General features: G+C 38.6%; 1 protein-coding gene across 2 annotated transcripts in view; it reads right to left on the minus strand.

Annotated features, from left to right (window-relative positions):
* ADAMTSL1 (ADAMTS like 1) overlaps positions 1–22,176 on the minus strand; it is a gene marked incomplete at its 5' end in the record, with an annotated part of 379,578 nt that overhangs the window by 212,631 nt on the left and 144,771 nt on the right. For both annotated transcript variants that reach the window (XM_080921555.1, XM_080921554.1), the window contains 2 exons: positions 8,380–8,537; positions 11,509–11,583. In XM_080921555.1, the coding sequence (XP_080777681.1) occupies positions 8,380–8,537; positions 11,509–11,583 (233 nt within the window). The remainder of the gene's footprint in view (positions 1–8,379; positions 8,538–11,508; positions 11,584–22,176) is intronic.

The raw sequence follows: 22,176 nt of genomic DNA on the forward strand, positions 1-22,176 counted from the left end.
GTGTGAATTTACCTTTTTCAGATCCTCATTCGTATCATAGTACCTCCTTCCATTTTCATTTTAAAGTAGAGACAAGTGCTTAAAATAAAGATAAAGCCAACGTGACGTGTATCTTTGGTGGTCCAACAGTTGCTCATGGAGACAGGCCAGCCAAAGTGTATGTTCTGGTTTTCTTCATTCGGGACTGCTCAGCCTTGTTATCATTAGCTCTTCTGTCCTACAAACCCTAAATCCTCACACGTCACGTGCTGGTCCTCAAGAGTATTTGAAAAGCTTCAGTTTGACACCTTAGAATGTTGGTGCAGGGGGCTGAACACATCTGGCATATGTAATTTTGACTTCCTTAAGAAATGTTGCGGACTAAGCTCTTCTTCCTATAATTGCAACATCTCGGTTTTTCTAATTCAACTGAAGGACTCCTCACACTGAAAGTGAATGGGAAGGTTCACCTTAAAAATAGAGTTGGAGGGAAGCATCTCTCGCTCTGTGTGTGTGTGTGTATGTGTGAATGTGTGTGTGTTTAGATGTGTGTGAATGTGTGAATGTGTGTGTGTGTGTGTGTGTGTGTGTGTGGAGAGAGGGAGAGAGAAAGAAAGAGGGAGAGAGAGGAGAAATGGTTGATCTCCAAATCAGTGTCCAGCTCAAGGAACAAAGGGGACAGTATTAACACCACAGTGGTCCCACGGAAATAACCCTGGAAGCACCCCTCTCTTTTCTATTGAGAAAAAGGAGACTTGTGAGCCTCCCTGTGTTATCCCACTAAATGTCTTTCCCCCACCGATGCCAAAATCTCTGCCTCAGACAAGAAGGTGTTGTTGCTGGCAGTCAGGGATTCCTCTACCCACCATGCAGTAGGGAAGCTTCTACTCTGGATGCATAAAAAGGAGCCTTGGATGATCAGCTCCTGACCAGTACTCACGTGGACATTACCAGGATTGCACTGTTCTTGGGTACTCTGTTTCCCTGTGACTTGGGAGGGCTTGGAGATTGTGGGAATAAGTTAACTTACTTCCTAGGGCAAGGAGAAAATGAAGCCAAGGTACCTACTTCTTAAGTGTTTTGGTCTACTGTATTCAATTTTAGGCCAGTTTGGCAATTGGCAGAATACTACTTCCTCGGTGTGTGAGAAAAAAAACAGTTTAGATGCTCTTGTTTGGGATTTTGTAGGTGTGGAACAGTAACTCAGTCTCTCAGCACCAAGTATCTGTGAATTCGGTGGGGGCATCATTGTTTCTTCACTGTCTCTTTCATAGCTTTTCATCTCATGATCCTCTTGATCACCAGTCTTTGGCATCATCTCCAAAGTTTGCCATATAATAGGCAACTAAACAGTTGCTAAATAAATCAATGTATCTAGCAGTGAACAAATAATTTATATGTGGACCATGTTTTCTTTTGAGTATGTCTGGAACAAGATTTTTTTAATAAAGTCTTAGGATCACTGGTGAATTTTAAAGACACTTGACAATCTCTAGCAAAAAATAAAATAAAATAAAATAAAATAAGTTTGTCCAAGACCAAGACTGTTTTCTACCCTCCTCTGTGGCTACCTCTTGAGCTGACAACATGGCTGCAAAGGTAAAAAGCACTTTCTAGACAAACCTGATAGTCCTACTTGATCTCTGGAACCCAAAGTGGAAGGGCAGACCTGGCTGGCTTTTGAAAGTTATCTTTGACCTCCACACATGTGTTGTGGTACAAATGAATATATATACACACAAACAATAATATTGATAAATAAAACACAAACAAACACACAAGGCAATACCCTCTGTCTCCACAGGCAGGAAAGCATAGCAGAAAGGACTTGTTATTAGTGGAAAGAAACATGGACTCAGTTTTCCCAATGTCAGAAATAGTTGATGATTTTCAGAATTTGGAAATTCTAAGATTAACTACTTAAATGTTGTTAGCATCCAACTTTGCTTTTACATACCTTAAAGAGCTTTCAAGCACTCTGAGAACTGTAGACCTTAGCATGGAAGATACATAATCTGGCCTCCAGGTGGCACAGAATATGACGATATCTAATGCTGCCATGACTCTGGGCAGTAGACTAGAATGCCTTTCTGGGAGCAACTGAGATCATGCATCAAGGAAGAAAATGGCTAAAAGATGAACGGAGAAATAAATGCTAAGTGAAGGAGCAGACCTGAGTCTGGGAAGACTATTCTAGAGTTCAGGAGGAGGGCAAGGACATAAAGGACCTTAGTAGAGACCGAAGTGTGAAGGGCAGGACGACACAGCACCATGCTTAGCAGCAACAGTAAAGGGTTGCTTCCTGGCTATGCATCTGAAGCCCTGCTGCCTAACAATGTATGAAACCCAACAAGAAATGTAGCATCCTCAAATGAGATCACTCCAGTGCCCCAGAGTCTATTTGCAAACATAAAATACTTAGGAGGTGAGCCATTGTGTGTCCAGGGTGAGTAGAAAAGATGAGTCACTATGTAATCATTGAGTAATTTGCTTTCCCACAGTTGACTTCATTCTTCCTTTTGAGGTTCCCTGGCTTAAGACAATGATTTTCTCCCCTATGAATGTGGGTTAGCCAGCCAGGGAGGTATATTCTAGGTATATTCTGCTAAGTGACAGGGAAGAGTGGCCTAGATAAAAACACTACAGGTCGGTCTCCTATGGAGAAAAGAATTGACTATTTCCAGTCTTTCTCAGTTTTCTCAGGATGCTTGTATCTTTGAAAATCTTTCTTAACCATATGAGCCTGTACTGAAGATCATTTAGTTTTTTTTACCTGTAGTTTTAACTTTACTTCTCAACTGTGCACAACATTATTTGCATCTTCTTAACCTAGGTTTTTATTCCTTAAATGTAATTATAAGCCCAGTAAAAGCAGAAATGCATGCTGAGAACCCACCTATATTTTTTACAAAGCATTTTCTAACAGAAGGATATTGAGACACAAGTGTTCCTAAACTTACTGGACAATGTGAACTCTTATTTTGCCCTCATTCATTTCTAAGCTTCTCCTCACAAATGCCTCACAAAACAAAGATACCTTTGGGCAACTTTATTATGTGCATAATTATGCTCAATGTTGTCTGGAGCAAAATAGAAAGGGATCATGTCTCCCTATTGATAAGTCCAAGCAGGGATCACAAGCTTTGTGTCATTCCTTTAGAATACTGTAACTAGCCATTAACATGTAGCTAAGTATAGCTCTCCCCAATATACTTACACTTCAAGTCACCATATACACGATAAAAACATGTTGTCAATGTTTGCAAATTTTCTAAAATTCTTACCAAGATACCACACTGGCAGACAATGCTAGTCTTCTTACATAGTTCCCCACTTGTAAAAGTTCACATTTTGTAAACTGTCCTCCATAGGAAATGACTGCTCTCCACTGATCAGCGCATGAACTCTGAGTCAGCTCTGCAGACGCCCACTCTTTTCTTTCTGGCTGTGTGCTCCCACTCCTTTCATAGCTCAGTGCCCGTCATGTTTCTTTCTCTTCAGCTAATCTGGATTCCTACACAAGCTATTCAAATGGGCAAACCCAGAACACATCTAAACACACGGCAGGCGCTTTCAAAATTGGAGTAAATCAGAGGTTCTGAGGAGGGGTGGGCTCTTCTATCAGGGAAGGTGATACCCATTTGCCAAGTGTGCAGCTTCAGAGCAGACGCAGGAGGCACAGGAGAAATGGTTTACAACCCAGTTGGTTACCTCCAGCGAGTCATGCATTGCAGATATCATGGACAGCCCACTTTCCCATCTATCAGTTTTATTGGTCATACATGCCAAATTGTTGCTGGGATACCAGTTGTAAAGTGATCAGCCAATGACCGTCTTCAGAGAAGAAACCTTTTGCTATTATGTAGAGCTTGCACTGTGATTGGGTAACTGGCAGTTAAAGCATTTCAAAGACAGAAAGGAAGTAATTTAATTCTATCCAGGTTTGTATACATTATCTCATTTAATGCCCCATGGGGCTCCATTGGGAGTGGTCCAATTTTATCACCATTTTATGAAGGAGTAAGCAGGCTCAAGTAGATAAAACATTATATGAGAAGTCACACAGACAGTAAGCAGTGGGATATACTAAATTCTAGAATGCTTACCCATCACAGCTCACTAGCATTGCCAAATTTGCTTGTATAACCAATGTTTAGAGTTTAAATTTTTTGAAACAAATACTTTAGGCAGCAAAATGATAAATGTAACTAAGGGAGTAAAAAGTCTATACACTAAAAATATGTAAAATATTGTGGAAAATACTTTTGTAGAAGAAAAATAGAATATTAAAAAGAGTTTTGGGCTGGAAATGGAATAAGACACAAATGAATGGAAAATATATTGGCCTGTGTATTGGAAGAAAAATGATAAAATGTCTGTCTCATTTGATGTGACCTACAAATTTAATGCCATCTTTACCAAAATTCCAAAGATATTCTTCATGGAAATATAAAATGATTTTTAAAAATTTATGTAGAAGAGAATACTTTTGGTTAGACAAAGCAATCTTGAGCAAAAACAGCAAAGCTAGAAGCATCATTCTACCTGATTTCAAAGATGGCTACACAATCAGAAGAGCCAAGCACTGGTAAGAACCATAAAGCAATGGAACATAACAGTGTCTGCAAATGACCCCCAGTGTTTATGACCAAGTTAGTTTTGATAAAGTGACAAAAAATACATAAGGAAAAATATTTTCTTTAATAAATGGTATCTGGGCAACCGAGTATCACAGATTGGAAGAATAAATTAGATCTTTATCCCTAACCATACACACAGATCAGCTCAGATTCTTTCCTGCACAAAGATCAAGACTGGACATGTAGAGCCTACACTTATAGACATACTAGAAGAAACAGTGAGAATAGTTTGATAACACTCATTGATCTTAACAATGATTTAGAGGAATGATGTATAACCTCAAAAGTAAAAGCAACCAAAGCAAAGAAAAAATGTTATTATATTAAATTTTAAAATGTTGTACACAGGAAAGAAAACAATCAACAGAATAAAAAGAACATTTTAAAGAATGGAAGAGATTAAGTGTAAATCATATGTAGTTAATATGCAAAATGCAGTAGAAACACAACTGAATATAAGAAAAAATGGCTTGGCTAAAGGGGGATAATGATCTTCTTAAAAGAGGGAGTGCTCCAGTAGACACTCAGCATCACCAGTCATGATGGAAACCTTGTGGTTACCTGTTAGCCCATACCTGCCAGGATGGCTGCCATTGAACTGAAGAGCTAAGGTTGGCAGGAATGCAGAGTGAAGGGAGTCTTTCTACTGAGTGTGGCAATGGAAATTGGTTCAACCAAGTGAAAAAGAAGTCCTAAAGAAGTTGTAAACAGAAGCACCATAGAAGTACCATAAAATGCAACAATCGCCATCTGGGAGTGTATAACCAAAGGGCATGAAGTGGGCATGCTGACGAGACGTCTGTTGTCTGTGTCTGCTCCCACATCATTCACAGCAGTCAGTAGTGTTGTACATCAACCTAAATCTGAGAGTTGAGATAAACTTTGACAGCTAAATTTGAAAAATTATAAAATGATAATCACTTACTTTCAGATCCTTTCCTTTATTAAAGAAACATAGAAATGAATCTCTGGTAAAAAAAAAAAAAAAAAAAAAACGGTGATTTTCTTTCCCCATTTCTTAAATTATCTGGCTCATTTTCAAGTTTGTATGAATACATTAAAATTTTTACATAATCTAATTTAGAATAACTTTACATTCGTTTAATACCAGATGTTTTCTAATGAGAGCTTAGGGGGAAAATACATTCTTAGGAGGAACATAGACAATCAAAAAGAGTTTTGGGCTGGAAGAAAAGAAATGTGACTTCTAGTCCAAGATTACATGAGTACGACCTCAGGTGAGTCTTTCCTGCAGCTGTGTTTCATGGTTGTACGATGGTTATGACATCACCTGTTACTGTCCAAAGTACTGCTGTCTGAGAGCCAGAACTCCTCATTCTTTGGTATTTACTCATGCTTCATGGTTTGCTTTTGTTGCGCTATGAAGATAAATATAAGACAGCCCCTTCCTCTAGAAACAACGAGGAGACATAAACAAATTTAGGATGAAGAAAGAAATGGCCAAGGAGACACAAGGATTTGTAAGTAGGATGCCAGAGGAAAAGAGGGAAACATTTTAGGTAGAGACCATGTTTCTCCAAGACTGTGAGTACTGATGGTAATGGTGCTGGTCAAGACTTGCTAGTCTCTCAGTTTAAGCACAAAGGAGTCAAGTCAAAAGTAAGGTGGAAAGACATTAAGAACCCTGGTTATCAAAACAATAGGTGCTGTGCTGTGAATTTAGATTTTCATCTCAAACTTAAAGGACTGTAAAGGATTCTGAAAAGGGGACAGATAATTCTAGAAGACCAATTCAGAATCCAAATAGATAAGGAATCTGAGCTGGGAAAAAATCTTTATCATCAGTATTAGCTTAGTTAAAGAATTGCATGGGTCTAAATTAAAACAAAGGCAGCCGGAATGGAGAAGGACCAGAAAAATGTATGGAAACCAAGTTTATTGTGTAAAGAAGAGAAACCAAGTGACTCAAAGTTTTCTGATTGACTTGAATAGGCAATACTATTCCTATTCATGGAAGGGGGTGGAGAAATACATAACATTTTATTTGTGTAGAATCTAGATTTAAATATGCATATGTACATATAGTCACATATGCATCATGTCATATAACACAAGCATGTTTACTTGAGGGGGGGGGAAGGGAACCATCAAAAGTGGAGCAGTAAGGCCGGGATGAACAGTGGTCAGCAAGTATGAGCAAGCCACCACATATGTCTAAGCGAATCCTGAATGCTAACCAAATACAATTAATACAAACATTTAAAAAGATGGTGATGACACAAAGAAAAAAATTGACACTGTGGGTTTCTGAGTTTACTTAAGCTCAATCTTAATTATGCTCACCTCACTACACAAGGCCGATGGGCTGAAGGTAACGAGATGGATGGAAGGTGTTGGATGCTGCTAGAAACTATTCAAGGATGCATTGGAAGTTTACTCTATACATTCATCTTAACTGTTGTAAGGTCACCAGGGAAATGGATATTCTATAAATGGTCTACCCAGTAGTACTCTACGAGTTTCAAAGAATTAATATATAATTTGATTTTTACTAGATGTGCCATTGTATGCTATCTCTATTAGTTTGTAGCTTCTTGTTCATATTCAAGCATCTGGCCTGAATTAAACAGAGCAACTGTACAGATGGAGATAAAGGACAGAGTTCTGGAACCCTTCTTCCCTGCAAACTCACTGCCTATTGCATTTTCCTCTATGTAGTCTTACTTCCAGCTGCTTTGGGGTCACTGAATCTTTGCTTAAATCAAATGTCCTCTGGCTCCAGGTCTCATGATGAAAAAATTTCTGGAGTCCTGGACACATTACAAGTTTTACAGCTTTACAGCTGAAACCCTTCAGGTCCTCCTGACCTCCTAAAGAAAAGAAATGTTTTATTCTATTGGGATTCCCAAGTGCTCTCCCAGTGTGTGCATTTTTCTGATAGAATGTCCTGGTGCTTCCAGCAATGTGTTTCATATTACCTTTAAGGGCAGGGCAGCTCTGATACAAGGAAGCTGGTCAATCTTCTTGCCAGCAAGAGAGAAAAATGAATTTGCCATAGAAAGTATGACTGGTTGGTTAGGGCTATGGGTGATCAGTTTGAATTTCTCTCTCACTGAGGATGTGATCAGTAAGTCAACCTATATTAGTCAACAACTGTACTCTAATTACTCATAAATGATTTATGCCCTCCAACTAATGATAGCTATATTGGCTATGTATGTGAGGCCATTTGATTAATAATATATTCAAAAATTGTCCTTGAATATATCATATATTCATATAACACTGAACATGTAGCTAACAAAACATTTGAATTAAACAGTATCTGGGTAAAGCATGGTTTTACATACATACATACATACATACATACATACATACATATATACATACATACACACACATTATCATTAGCTATCATCTATCTACCCATATATTATATATTCTGTTATTTATCTATTTTTCTTTGTGTCTGTATTATCTATTATTTATCTATCTACCATCACTCATCTATCTATGATCTATATATTGCGATATCAATCTATCATCTATTATTTATCATCTATCTACCTATTTCTCTATCAATTATCATTTTCTAATCTATCTATCTATCTATTTATCATCTATCTATGTATCTATCTATCTATCTATCTATTTAACTATCTATCATCTATCCATCTATTTATTTACCTATCTACCTACCTGCCAACCTACTTACCTATCCCTCATCTATTTCTTTTAACAATTACAAGTGTCATTCATTTTGATGTGACTTAATAGGAAGGAACTAAACAGACTTTACCTTAATGATGAAATCTGCTGTCAGTGGCCCAGCCATCCTCAGTATCTCTTTGTCTGGAAGTTTCTGGAAGTCCACTGTAGAATTGTCCACAAGGAAAGTGCCTGTAGAGCTCAGGCTGTTTTCACCTTTAGTCCCCTGGAGCGTCTTGGTTTCCAGATCTATATAATCAAATGCAAGAAGAGGAGAAGCAGATATGCCTGGGGCTACCACAGAGCACATGCAAACACATTGTATGAATTAAAGCTTGAGCTACTTAAGAAAGGAGCGTTATTTTTTAGATAGCCGATACTATTGAAATTATAATATAAATAAGGTATATAAACATGTCTATGTCATACAGAAGATTATGTTACAAATGAAATTATTTTAAAACTCACTATCCAAGCATCCATGGTTCCTTGTCAAAATACCCTTTGACTTACCAATGACCTCATCTGAGCATCCCCCTTTACTGTAACCCAATTCCTTAGGCTACCCACATCTCATACATATCTAACTGACTTCTATTCTGGTTGCCTTCAGACCAGAAATACCCCCCAACTTTCCTTTTACTTATAGAAGTAGTCTAGGTGGGTCCATGTGATGTCTCAGCACCTGTGAAACTTCCTTTTCATGCATCGACCTACCCCCTTTATACTTTCTGCTACTTACTGAACATACGTTATTGCTCAACTGGAAAAAGCCATAGTGGTTTAAAGACAGTTGCTATCCATTGAGTCGCCCCTCTTTTCACAGCAATTTTTGATAATCAATTTTGTTCACAGGTGGTATTTTATAAACACTGAAGCAGAAAGATATGAGCATTCAAGCCAGAATTTGTTCAATGACACAGTCTATGGGGCATCTTTGTTGTAGGAATTTAGAGGATGCCTGAGATGATTTCATATATATACATACATATATATATATATATATATATATATATATATATATATATATAAAACTGCAAATGCAATTATTGTGATTATGTATTGATATATATTAATGTGTCACAAAATAAATTGATTATATATAAATTATCTCATATAAGCACAAGCAGGATGATTTGGGTACAGAGACAGAACTATCAAATGTGGGGGAGGAGGGCTATGGAACAACAGTGCTTATTGAATATATATTGACATTATACATTGTAATACATAGAGAGTACTTTCTTTAGTCAGGGTCTCTCACTGGACCTGTAACTCAGTTATTGGGCTACGTTGGCTGACTAATGAACTCTGGAGAACCAGCCTGCCTCTGCCTCCAGTGCTGGGACCAGTGCTGGGATTATAGATATATATTGTTTTTTATTTTCAAATTTTAATGTATCTCTCTATCTATCCATCTATCCATCCATCCATCTATCAATCTATTTCCTTTGCACTGGTGTTTTGACCACATGTATGTTTGTATGAGGGTGCTGGATCCCAAAGAACTGAAGTTAGAGACACCTACACTCTGCCATGTGTGTGCTGGGGATTGAACCCAGGTTCTCTGGAAGAGTAACTAGGGTTCTTATCTGTTGTTCCATCTCTCTAGTCCCCACACTGCTTTCTTACCTGGTGTTGAAGGATCTGAACTCAGGCTCTCGTGCTTGCACAACAAGCCCCTTACTAAATGAACATCTTCCTAAACCCCCAATTCCCCAGCTCCTTAGCAATCACAAAACTAGGAAAATACAGGAGGTTAACACATTTATAAATATAAGATTCTATTTTAAGTCTTTTTGTTCAGCATGGTCCAGTCATTCTCGAGTGTCAGAATGATCGCCTCAGCCTGGCTATTTTATTTGAGTCTCCAGCACTGCTCACACACTCCATCTTAGAGTGTGGTTGTTCAATAGCAGCTGTCAAGGGAATGAACAAGTCATTTGGATGGCATCACATGTACGCATGCATGATCTTTTGACATGTGAACACTGAACTTTATGGGACTGTTCCAGGTTAGAAAATAACTTGGGCCCATATAGGGATAACCTATCAGTGTCTAAACTGTACCTCACTTAACACATGCTTCACATGACCTTCCTAACCTCATCTCTTTGATTAAATGTGTTTGTTTCTATTTTGTAGAAAGACTTAGTAGGATACAGTAACTTCTTCAGGCTCTCTGATCTATTTTCCACTTGTTCATCTGATTATAATGATAGTCTAATTACCAGGAAATAATCCTTGTTACTTAAACTGGCAGAACTGGACAGAAAGTAGATGTCACAGGACGTGTTTTCATACCCCTGCTTTGTCTTTGTTTACAGACCTCAACTTCTTGTTTACAGATCTCTATGTGACTAGCATTGAACTGGATGAATGGGCTGGGCTGGGTGTGCTGTCTTGACTAAGATCCGTTCTTAGACCAGTGCTTCTGAATTTGTGGCTCAAGACCCTTTATTGGGGACATCCCATATCAGAAATCTTGCATATCAGATATTTATATTTTGACTTTTAACAGTAGCAAAGTCACAGTTATGAAGTACCAACAAAATAATTTTATGGTTGGGGCTCACCACAACGCGAGAAACTCTATTAAAGGCTTGCAGCATTGGGAAGGTTGAGAACACAAATCCTACATGGAGAAAGCTAGCATTTTATCTTTAAGGCTCTATTATCATCTCAAATTCTACCATTTGTCTTCAAGATGTGAGGGCTATGAATTAATTCACAGAGTTGAACAGTCTGCAATAGTTTGCTTGAAACTGCACACTTGGGTACTTCTATGTATTTGCAGACAAATAAAGTTTAAAATATGGAAGGAAAAGAAAGAAAAAATGGAGAAGAAATGAATTTCAGAAGGAGGAAAAGGAACAGGGAGGCAAGAAAAGAAAAAGGTAAGAGCGACTATAGAGAAAGACAACGGAACAGAGAGAGTTAACAGTCAAGAAGGTTTAGTGTCTCAGTCAAGTGATTAGCCGCATAGAACACATTGGCACCCTGGATGACTGTGCTTAGAGACTGCTAAGGCTTTCTCCTTCTCAGCACACAGCCAAAAACAATCAGAAGCCATTCAAATTACCGCCTTACAGGACTGAGATGGGGGTGGGACAGGGGTGCGGGTGTAGGCTATTTTGATCTTTAATCCCTTCTGGGAACAAAAGTTAATAGTAAGAGCTAACATTTCTAGTCCCTCAAGGAAAACAGTAGCTCTACTTACACAAATGATCTGGCCCCTTTAAGACAAGGCGAACGTGTCTGCTGCCATAAGGAATGGCGACCACGGTGTCATCCGCTAGAAAGAGACAGAGCAAAGCTGTAAAAGCATATTAATTTGACAAAAGGATTACTGACTGTGTCCCATACGAAGACAGAAACAATAGATTTAAATGTTTTTTCTTAGTGTTTGAAATGTAAAAGGCCATGACTTAGAATTAAAATGTCTACTTTGTCCAAAATAAAACATGCCTAAGGAGCTACCACTGCTTAGTTTAGGGGAAATTAAGCTTTTAAAAATAAATGTGATTTTTTTAAAAAAAGATGTTTTATCTTTAAATGAGTTTGTGTGTATTTTTCTGTCCATCTGTGTCCAGGTGGGAAGATGTACACGTATAAGTGGAGTTGCACACGGAGACCGGAAGAGAGTGGTAGAGTTCATGGAGTAGGAGCTGCAGTGCATTGTGGGCCACTTAACATGGCTGCGGAAAACTGCGTGTTCTGCAAAGTGGTATGCTCTTTAACCATGCACTCACATAAATTTTGATTTAAAAATGGGTTTGCAAGAAACTCTTTGACTTTAAATTGCCATCAAATTCTCCAGGATAATAACATTTATACTGGGTTAAAATGAAAACAAAGCCCTAGTGTTCAAAGGACAGTGCTCTATATTAGAATCTGTACCTCTCTCTGTCAGTGCATCTTGGCTAAATGGGGTGGACTAAGGAGGAAAAATTTGTGTGCTCCGAGCCCTGAAGCCCCATCCTTCCTGTTCTTGGCTACAGATTACTTTCATTCTTAATGAAATATTGTCAAGCCTGGTAAGTGATTTCAAATATTGCTCCACATCTACCATCTGTGTTTTGAAATACTTTTAAAGCTTTGGCTGAATCAAAGATTATTTTAGTGTAGATCTCCAGACCTAAAAGTTGAGCCTACACTCATGAGATGCAGGAATTTACAAACACAGAGAGGCTGGAGAGATGGCTCGGTGCTTTAGAGCTCTAGCTGCCATTCCAGAGGACCTGAGTTTAGTTCCCAGCATCCACATCAGGTGGTTCACAACCATGTGTACCTCCAGCTTCAGGGGATCTGAAGCCTCTGGCCTACTTATGTACCCACACTCAAAAGCACATACCCACATGCATGCACATACAACTACACATCATTCAAAATAAAAATAAACCTTAAAAAATAATTGAAGGTGGATGACGTCCACCCTGATGATAGCACAGACACGATCACTTGAAACTCCACCTGTGATACTGTTTGCTGCAGACCGAGTTCACTTAGACTGCTTCACCCATGGCTGGAGACATGAACAAAGAGGGTTTTATGGTGAAGAACTGGAATCTCCAGAAGCATGGTGACTAAAGCAAGACCAAGTGGATAGAAAAGCAGTCAAGAATCAAATGAACAAAAAAGGCAAGTTCTGGTTTTTTGTGTGTTTGTTTGCCTTTTTTTTTTTTTTTTTTTTTTTTTTTTTTTTTTTTGTATAGAATAGAGTTTATCCAGGGCACAAGGAGGGGAGTTAAGAGGGTAGTAAGGGTAGAGACGGGGGAGGGGAGGGGAGGGGAAGAGAGGAGTACAGGCTGTAGCATATGGAGAGAGAAGGGGGAAGGGAATGGGAAGGGGGAAGAGAAAGAAGGTAAGGGAGCAAGAGAGCAAGAGCGCAAGTTCTGTTATTAAGAGAACATTTAAGAGCCATTACATCCAGAAATTATGTGATTGTTTATTCTTCCTTATATTCCCAACATGAGACACTATCATGGTACCTGGATAATTAGGATTAAATAACAGATTTCCAGTGAAGCTTAGTGCAGATAGTGAGCCACTTAAGTTATCTAATACAGTGACATCGAATACTGCTATGCCCAGATATAAATAAGAGATGCACATATGACTATGTCACTTGGAATACAGTAGGTCTTGAATAGGTTCATTTTCCTCTTTTTAGTCCAAGACTCCTTAAGAATGGGGTCAAAGAGGTAGAGATATGGCTCTGTGGTTAAAGGCCCTGGCTGTTTTTCCAGAGGACCTGGGTTCGATTCCTAGCAGCCACGTGGCAGTTCATAACTGTCATTAATTCCATTTTCAGTATCTTCTTCTGATTCCAACAGGCAGGCATGCACAGGGATGAAAGATTTTTATTTGTGAACTTGGAAACACTGCGTTCTCTAGGACATAACGTGCTGATGGAGGGTGAGTTACTAGTTTTCATTCCTGCTCTGAACAGGTCACATTTATTGATGCTGTTGAATGTTCTACTCACATTATAACTTTACTGCTGTTTTTAATGCCATGCATTGTTGAGTAAAAGGCTACAATTCCAAGAGTTAGGACTCTGTGGCACATACAACAAACTGAGTAGGAGACAAACAGAAGAGAAACACAGGGACATTAAGACCTAGCCTGCAGAACCTTAAGTTTCATAAACACGTGCATCTTGAAGTTTGCAAAAGAAATTCAAAGAAGTTAAAACAATGGGATTTCTAGAAATAGCAAGTCTTTGTTTATCCGTGGGTCAAATGAAGTCCAAATGAAAGGGAAGCTTTCTACTTGGCACTGCTATGCTCAGCTGCAGTCTTCTGACCCCCACACAGCCCATGGACCCAGCTCTGGCTTTGTTAGAAGTAACTCACATTCCACATGCTGAGCCAGTAACATTGCCTTTTGGCTGATGTGCTACAATTTGTATGCTCCAGCAGGGAGAGTAGGAAGGAACTGGGAATGATGCAGAGGGCATGAGACAGGATGAAGAAAGCCCACCAAACAAGAGGGAAAACATATCTTTTGACACCCTTTTGCATATGCCTAGTCAAAATAAAAATTCCTTAACACAGGTACTAAAATAATGGGTAGAACTCAGCACAGAGTTTGGAGAATCTGTACAGAGTACAGCTCTTCTGTTGTGAGCAAATAGACCTATCAGTCACCAGAAACTAGTCAACTCATTACTTCATTCTACAAAGTTCTTAAAGAGTCTTTTAAAGTCATCCTTTATGTGAGAGACAAAAAAAAAAAAAAATTCAATAAATTATTAGCCTCAAAGATGGTGTCTTAGGGTTCCTATTACTGTGAGGAGACACAATGACCTCAGCAACTCTTATAAAGGAAAACATTTAATTGAGGCTGGCTTACAGTTTAGAGATTTAGTCATTATCATCATGGCGGGAAACATAGTAGCATGCAGGCAGACATGGTGCTGGAGAAGGAGCGAGAGTTCTACATCTGGATCCACAGGCAACAGGAAGACATAGTGAGCCATTAAGCCTGGCTTAAGTCAGACCTCAAAGTCCACCCTAGTGACAAACCTCCTCCAACAAAGCCACACCTACTCCAACAAGGCCATACCTCTTAATAGTGCCATCCCTATGGACCTATGGGGGCCACGTTTATCCAAACCACCACATATGGTTTTTGAAGAAAAAGGCCTTAGGAAAAATAGGAAATCCTATTGGCTATACCCTATTTGTGGAAATGCTCAAAGCCTTTTCACTAGTTTCCATTAGTTCCTCAGCTACACTGAATCACAGAAACCATTTCATTCTGTTTAACTCAGGGTGTATCAAACATGCGTATCATAGGAATTGTTAATAACATCTGATATATGTTAGAACATAATGTAGGAAATGGGCTCCTGATGTGACAATCCTAAGTGGTCAGCCCTAAACACAAGTCTATACAGGCAATGCTAATTGGACTCAGTAGGTCGTACACATAGTGTAGAATAATTCTATAACAACTGTAGAAGAAGAGGTCATTGAATTGGAAAGGGGATGCTGGGAAGAACATGGGAGGAGTTGAAGGTGTGAAAGGAAGGGCTGAAATGATATGAATACAGTTTTACTCATGCATGAATTTCTAAACTAAAAATACAAAAAGAATGAGAAAAATTAAATGTTCTTTCTTCATGCTGAGAGGAGAAGCTATTCTTTGAGCTAGAAAACTTGCATTTAACAATAAATTCTCATTGGTTGAAAGCAGGTTAGAGAATTCTTCTAACTCTTATACACAGAGATGTTTAAGAGGTTCCAAGATATGGGGCATTGCAATGGTTGCTTTCAGCAACTAGTGCAATTGATGTGGTTTGGTGGGAAAGTTGTCCACATCTCTCACCATGCCACACATTTCTCTGAATGCCCTCTTCTACAAAGCCACACTGTTTCATAATCCACTGCATCTGTCCTAATCTAGTCTGTCCTTGATGACAGAACCGTGAAGCCAGTCTTTGAGACATACTTCTAGGTTTCTAATCAACATTTTAAGAGAGGTTAGATACTGTATTTCTGTGCTAAATGGACAAGCTCTTCATGAGAATCATGAATTCTGTCTTTTCAATACCTGGGTTGTAACTGATATTTCATAAGCAAATGGTTACCAAGGAATGTACTTAAAAGATTTCTTTGAACATTTTATTGTGTGGCAGATGCTTTTTTTCACTTTTCTATATAGAGAATTCTGAATGAAGTTTTAAATTATACCAATGCCCTGACTTGATGAATCAAAGAGAGCTGGGAGAAATAATACTTTGAAAATACAGTTTTCCTATTCTGATATGAGTTTTACTTAGGTTTTAGATCTGCTGGCAAGTTCACAATTTGAAGAAATCTTCCCTGGGGATAATACTTCATCTTAATTTTAAAAATGAAATGATGATTGGTGTTAACACTAAAAGTCTGCCAAGTTGAGAAGATTTTGAAGGTGTATTTTAAAGCTTCTTATCAATTTTAGTGTTCTAAAAACATATCCAATCAAAGAGAAGAGGTTTAATATTGGAGCTTTTCACCCATCCCTCCCACACAAGTTTATCAGTAATTGCATAATGAAAGATATATGCTAGGCAAGCCAAACAATGCTGTCTCCATTATCAACTTGAGAATGTTATCTTTTTAGCAGTCTAGGCCAAAAACTGTAGTGCTCTCCAAAATTACATTTAATCAAAATAAGCTTTAATGTCAAAATATCCTATTTCATTGACTCTAAGAGGAACATGCTCATATTTTATATTAGGATATTTTGCTCAATAGTGTCATGAGTTCTTTTATGCAAACTGTATCCTCTCTTCTCTCTCTTCAGCTGTAGAGACACTAACACCATAATTGCATTGTATGACTGCATACAATTGTCAAAGAATACAAAATATTATATTAAAAAACTAGTTGCTGTTTTTGTAAAGCAAATGTCCGAGAATTAAAGAAATTCTACAAAAACAGTAGAACACACTCATTAATCCCTGGGAAATAACTGTAGAGATTGTCAGGTAATGAGATTTGGAAGAGCCATACAACAACCTATAAAGGGAGTCAAAGCTATTTGGTTCTACATATTTGCAAAGGTGAACAAAGAGCCCAGTACCAAGACTTCTACTGTCAGCCAAGAGAAATTAGGGAGCAGTTTAATATCATGTCTAAAATAACCAAAAAAAAAAAAAAAATCAGATAAAATTTTATGAAACCATACTGTTTAAGGCATTAGACCTTGGGTAGAAAAGGGAAGCTAATTTTGAGAGTCAGGAAGTAAAGTAGGTATAGCCTAGTATTTCATTGTCTTATTTTCTTGACTGGGTTTCCTGACTGTGGTTTTGCAAGTGGGAATTTTGAGTTGAGAAAATATATCTGAGAGTCCAAGAAGTGGAAGCAGTTAAAAAATTCTAAAGAAAAAAGAAAAAAAAAACCTACCAGAAAGAAGAGAGCTATTGAGATAGGCAGAGACAGAGACAGGGAGACAGAGGGATTGAGGGAGGGAGAAAGGGAGGGAGAGAGCCCACCAGACAGAATTGAAGTCATCATAATTCATGAAGCATTGAGTATATAGAAGGGTCTTGCCTTGTAGAAGGGTATAATTAACTCTAGGCCAAGCATGGCTTTGCTCCCACCTACCAAACTGTAAGACTAAAAAAGATCACATTGAGTTCAAGTAACTTAACTGCTCCCAGAACAAAGCTTAAGCATATTTATAGGAATACAAAAATATCTCATACCCAACAAAGTAAAATCTGCAATGACTGGCATCCAGTCAAAAATTACCAGACATGTACAAACCCAAAAAATATAGCCCAACTGAAGTAAAAAATCCATCAATCAAAACACATAATGGGCATTAATATAGTCACTATAACTGTATACCATATGTTCAGAACATTAAATACTGAAAAAAGTCTTTAGCCCATAAGATTTCACTGGTAAATGCTACCATGCATTTAAAGAAGAAATAGTAAATATTAATAATAAATATCAATTGCATATATTATTTTGTCTAGAAAATATCATATAACAGAACTTTTTCAAACGTATTATATGAGGCCAGTATTAGAAGGATCTCCAAATCGATCACAGACAATACCTCATCTGCAAATTCAGACTACTGTGTTTCATAAAATAGAGGTTAAAAACTCTCAGCAAAATTTTGGTAAATCAATTACCAATCTATGACAAGACTGGCTATGACTAAGTGAAATTTATGTTTGGATTATTTTATCCCAGCCTGTTAATAAGGCCAAGAAAAAAGCTACATGAGCAGACATAAAGGGAATTTGATCAGATTTGATATCCATGATAATAGTTCTTAGAAGACACCCCCTCCTGTGTGTGTGTGTGTGCGTGTGTGTGTGTGTGTGTGTGTGTGCGTGAGGGAGGGAGAGGGGGAAGACCTTGTAAAAGGCCTTTGCTTATCATACTCGCTGTGAGGATGGGCTGCTTTCACCTTACGAATGGAATAAGAAGGATGGATGCCACTCATGTCCTAATTCCTAAAAAGATGCCCTGGCCAGAAGAAGGATCTTAAATTTGGCTCACAGATTGAAACTGAAGAAGAAAAATAACCTTTATCTGTAAACAAGGTGATTATATAGCAAATCCCAGCATTTACCAAAACTCAAAGGGCTAGTAAGTGAATTTAACCAAATACATGGCAGGCATATACCGCATAACTAATCACATTTGTATAAACTCCAATATGTAAGTTAAAAAAAAAACTACTACCATTTGTAATTGATGAAAAAATACAAAAGGACTAAAGCCCAAAGCCAGAGGATGTGTGTACTGAGAACTTGTAAGGACCTATGAAGACATTAAGGAAGACCTGATTAGCAAAGAGACACAAGGCCCTGACAGGTCAAATGACTTAACACACTAAAGTTGCCATGAACTCTGCTCTACTAAATCGATCTGAAGAATTCAGCTACTTCTACTCAAAGTCCTGGGGAGAACTTTCATAGATATGAACAAGAAGACTATAAAACTTACACAGAAAGGCAAAGAACCAGAGAGGAGAGCCAAAATTACTTTTAAATGAAGAATAAATACAAGCTCTAAGGATCACATTACCATGTTTTGAGACTTACTGCAGAAGTACCACAATAAAGGCCAATGAGGCATTTGGATGGTGTAGAGGCAAGTCACTCCTATGACTTCACTATTCATAGTTAAGATGCGACTTAAACAGTATATGGTTCACGTCTTTAAAGTACACAGTGCAGTGGCTTTGAGTATGTTCATGGCATTGAACAACCATAGTGCAACTAATGTTAGAATACGTTGCTGTGCCCAGAACCCTGTAGATGTCATGTGTCATGGCTCTCCAAAAATAATTGCCCCTACAAAGCAACCGTTAATTGTCTTTGTCTCTCTAGATTTGACTGTTTTGGACACTTCATTTAAATGCAGACATGTAGTGCAGGCACTCTTCAAACTGATCAGCAGGGTGTGTGTGTGTGTGTGTGTGTGAGAGAGAGAGAGAGAGAGAGAGAGAGAGAGAGAGAGAGAGAGAGAGAGAGAGAGAGAGAGAGAGAGGGAGAGAGAGAGAGGACAGTAATAATCACAGAAGAAGAGATCACACATTTGGCTTGGGAGGAGTTTGAAGGGAGAGTTTGTGGACTGGAAATATTATAAACACGATACTCATGTATGAAATTCTCAAAACATTTTTTTTAAGTTTCAAAAGAAATGTAAAAAGAACACCATTCTGAGAAAAAGTTTTTTTTTTTTAGTTTTACTTATCAATTTACTTCCCTCATATTTCATCTTTTCCATGTATCTAAAAGCAGTATTGCGATTAAATATGTCTAAATGTAAAACAGAGCTGTCTAAGGTGAATATGAAGTAAAAACCAAGAGTGATCAGAAAGGGATTGTGACCTAATTCTACTTTAAGTGACAGCTTCATTCTTTTTTCTGTGGCACATGAAATCATGGAACATTTCTCAACGGATGGCAGCTTAGAACCCCAGAAAGACAGTCTGCCTAGAACTGGACCATTCCTGTGTTATCCACAGCTACTGCCCCAGCCATCATCTCTCCTGGCCAAGCTTCCTGCAGTAGCCTTCCAACTGTTTCTCTCACCTCCAGAGTCATCCCAACCCCATGCTCTGCTCCCAAATGTAGAGTGACCCTTGGATCCACATAAAATCATTCTGCTCAAAGTTCCCTGTGGCTCCTTATGTCATTTAGACTAAGATCCAAATTCCTTTAACACTCCGCGTGCCCATGAAATTCTTCACCTCACTGACTGCCTGCCTTCATTCAAGATGTCTCTGGGCTTTTGGAAACTTTCTCATTGGCCCCCATAGAATTTGTCACAGGTGTACATATTTTAAAACCATTGCATTGTCTTTCTTTTAGCCTTGAAGCTCTCTTCCTGGTCTCATTGCCAGATAACTGACTTTTGTATCATGACCCCTTTGACCTCTGTCAAGTACCAAGTTTCTTACCAGTAAGCCAGTAAGTCCCTTTCTTACCAACCTATTAAAAATTGTGACTCGTCTCTGGCCCTCCTTGGTTAATATTTCCTATTTCTCAAACAGCACCAAACAAAACAAAACAAAACAAAACAAACAAACAAACAAACAAACAAAAAAAAAACCAATGGAACACATGCATTTGATTTATCTGTTGAGGGTTCTTCGTCCTAGTATGTAAGTTGCTCAGAGGAACAGGTTTTTGTCTGTTTTGTCCTCTGCTATGTTCCCAGCACTCAGAACAGTTTCTCAGTGTGTAGCCAGTGTCGTATAAATGCCTGCTGTTCAATGAATAGATAGGCATCTTTGAGGGGATCGTGAGTACATGAAGCAGTCACGTACCAGGCACAAACTGTTACCACTTTTCTGTTTAAATTTTTTCTGTACTTTTTCCTCAGAAGGCCCTGTTTTTTTATCATAAACATACTTCACCTCAGAATTTTTGTGCCAGAATGAAGGTCCAGGAATATCCCAATCCACGGGCATTATAAATCAGCACAAGTCACAGCCTAAGAGGCACATCCTTTAAATTAGGAGCTTTATTTTATTTTGATAGAAATGAGCTTATCTGACCCTTGCTACTCAAGGAGTGTGGCTTACGGATGTTCTTGTGGTTTCAAAGCCTACATTAGAAAGTTCTGTGGGCCAGATGCAAATTCATACAGACTGGCTGGATCTGGGGCTAAGGGTCTAAGATGGCACATATTACCACAATTGTCAGTAAGACTCATAAGTCTTTATATTTCAAAACCAGTCTTTACATTTCAAGAAACAAAAACAAGGTAAAGTTAGCTAATTATTTTTTCCCATTGGTCTAAGGGTGTCAAGAAGTGAGTAGGAGAGGGAGGATTGGCCATTATCACTGGAATCTTTTCCTGTGCAAAAAGAATGAGCAATTATGGTGTCTTTTGATAAAATTATGGCTCCTTCTCCTTCAGCAGCGGCTGTTTCATAAGTTACTCCTATTTTTCTTGTTTTGCTCTGGCATTCTGCAATAGTCTTTCTCCACTCTTCTGTTTTGCCTTTGTTCCCATGAGTTTTGATAACAGAAGAAAAAAAAAAACAACTTGGATATAAATTTAGAAAGAAAATGAGTTCAGTGTGGGGAACCCAAGTGCTAGGAGTTGGAAGGGAGCATGTGGCTGGCTTATGGCTCCTTTTGGCAAGCGGTGGGGAGAGACCTGGCAGCCTCCTCCTGAGCCTCAGGGGTGGAGCCTGCTCACCTGGCCAGCAAACTGCCTGTTGAGCAGCTAATCACCCTTGCTTGTGGGCTGCCTTGAAGCCTGTAAATACAGCGCGGGAGACTCTACTGGGGTGGACTCGTTCAGCATCTGCTATGGATTGTGGCGAGGGGCATGCACATGCTGCGCCTTATTAATATAAATCATTTTGTCATGAGGCATCATCAGGGCTAAGGTAAACGAATCAATTGCATTTTGTCATTATGTATAATCATCAGGTTTGCGTATTAGATAATTTACCCACTGTCGGTCTTGAATGGAGTCCCTTTCACTGAAGAATGTATTTGCAGAACTGGGGGTGACATATGGCTCCCAACTTGCCTTAGTTTGTTCTTTTAGAGCTTGTCTTCCTTCTTTCTCAGGGCCTGGCAGGCAGTGGTGTGTGTGTGTGTGTGTGTGTGTGTGTGTGTGTGTGTGTGTGTGTGTAATACCTACAAGAATACTGTTCTTGCTCTACTGTGCAGTCAGGTACAATGGTAAGGGAAGACTCCCTACTTTCACAAGTAACCAAAACATAGATGCAGCACATGCGCCTAATTTTGGTGCTTACTGGTGAGCCCTGCATTCCTGGATAATGGGCACCGATTCAATTATGGAACAGATAATTAGAAAGATTTTAATTCTTCAGCATTCCTCAGAGAATCCCATTAGGAGTGACCTTTTAAATGCATTTTTAAAATAACAAAAGAAAGAAA

The sequence above is a fragment of the Micromys minutus genome, assembly GCF_963924665.1.
Source record: "Micromys minutus genome assembly, chromosome: 9".
NCBI classification, from domain to species: domain Eukaryota; kingdom Metazoa; phylum Chordata; class Mammalia; order Rodentia; family Muridae; genus Micromys; species Micromys minutus.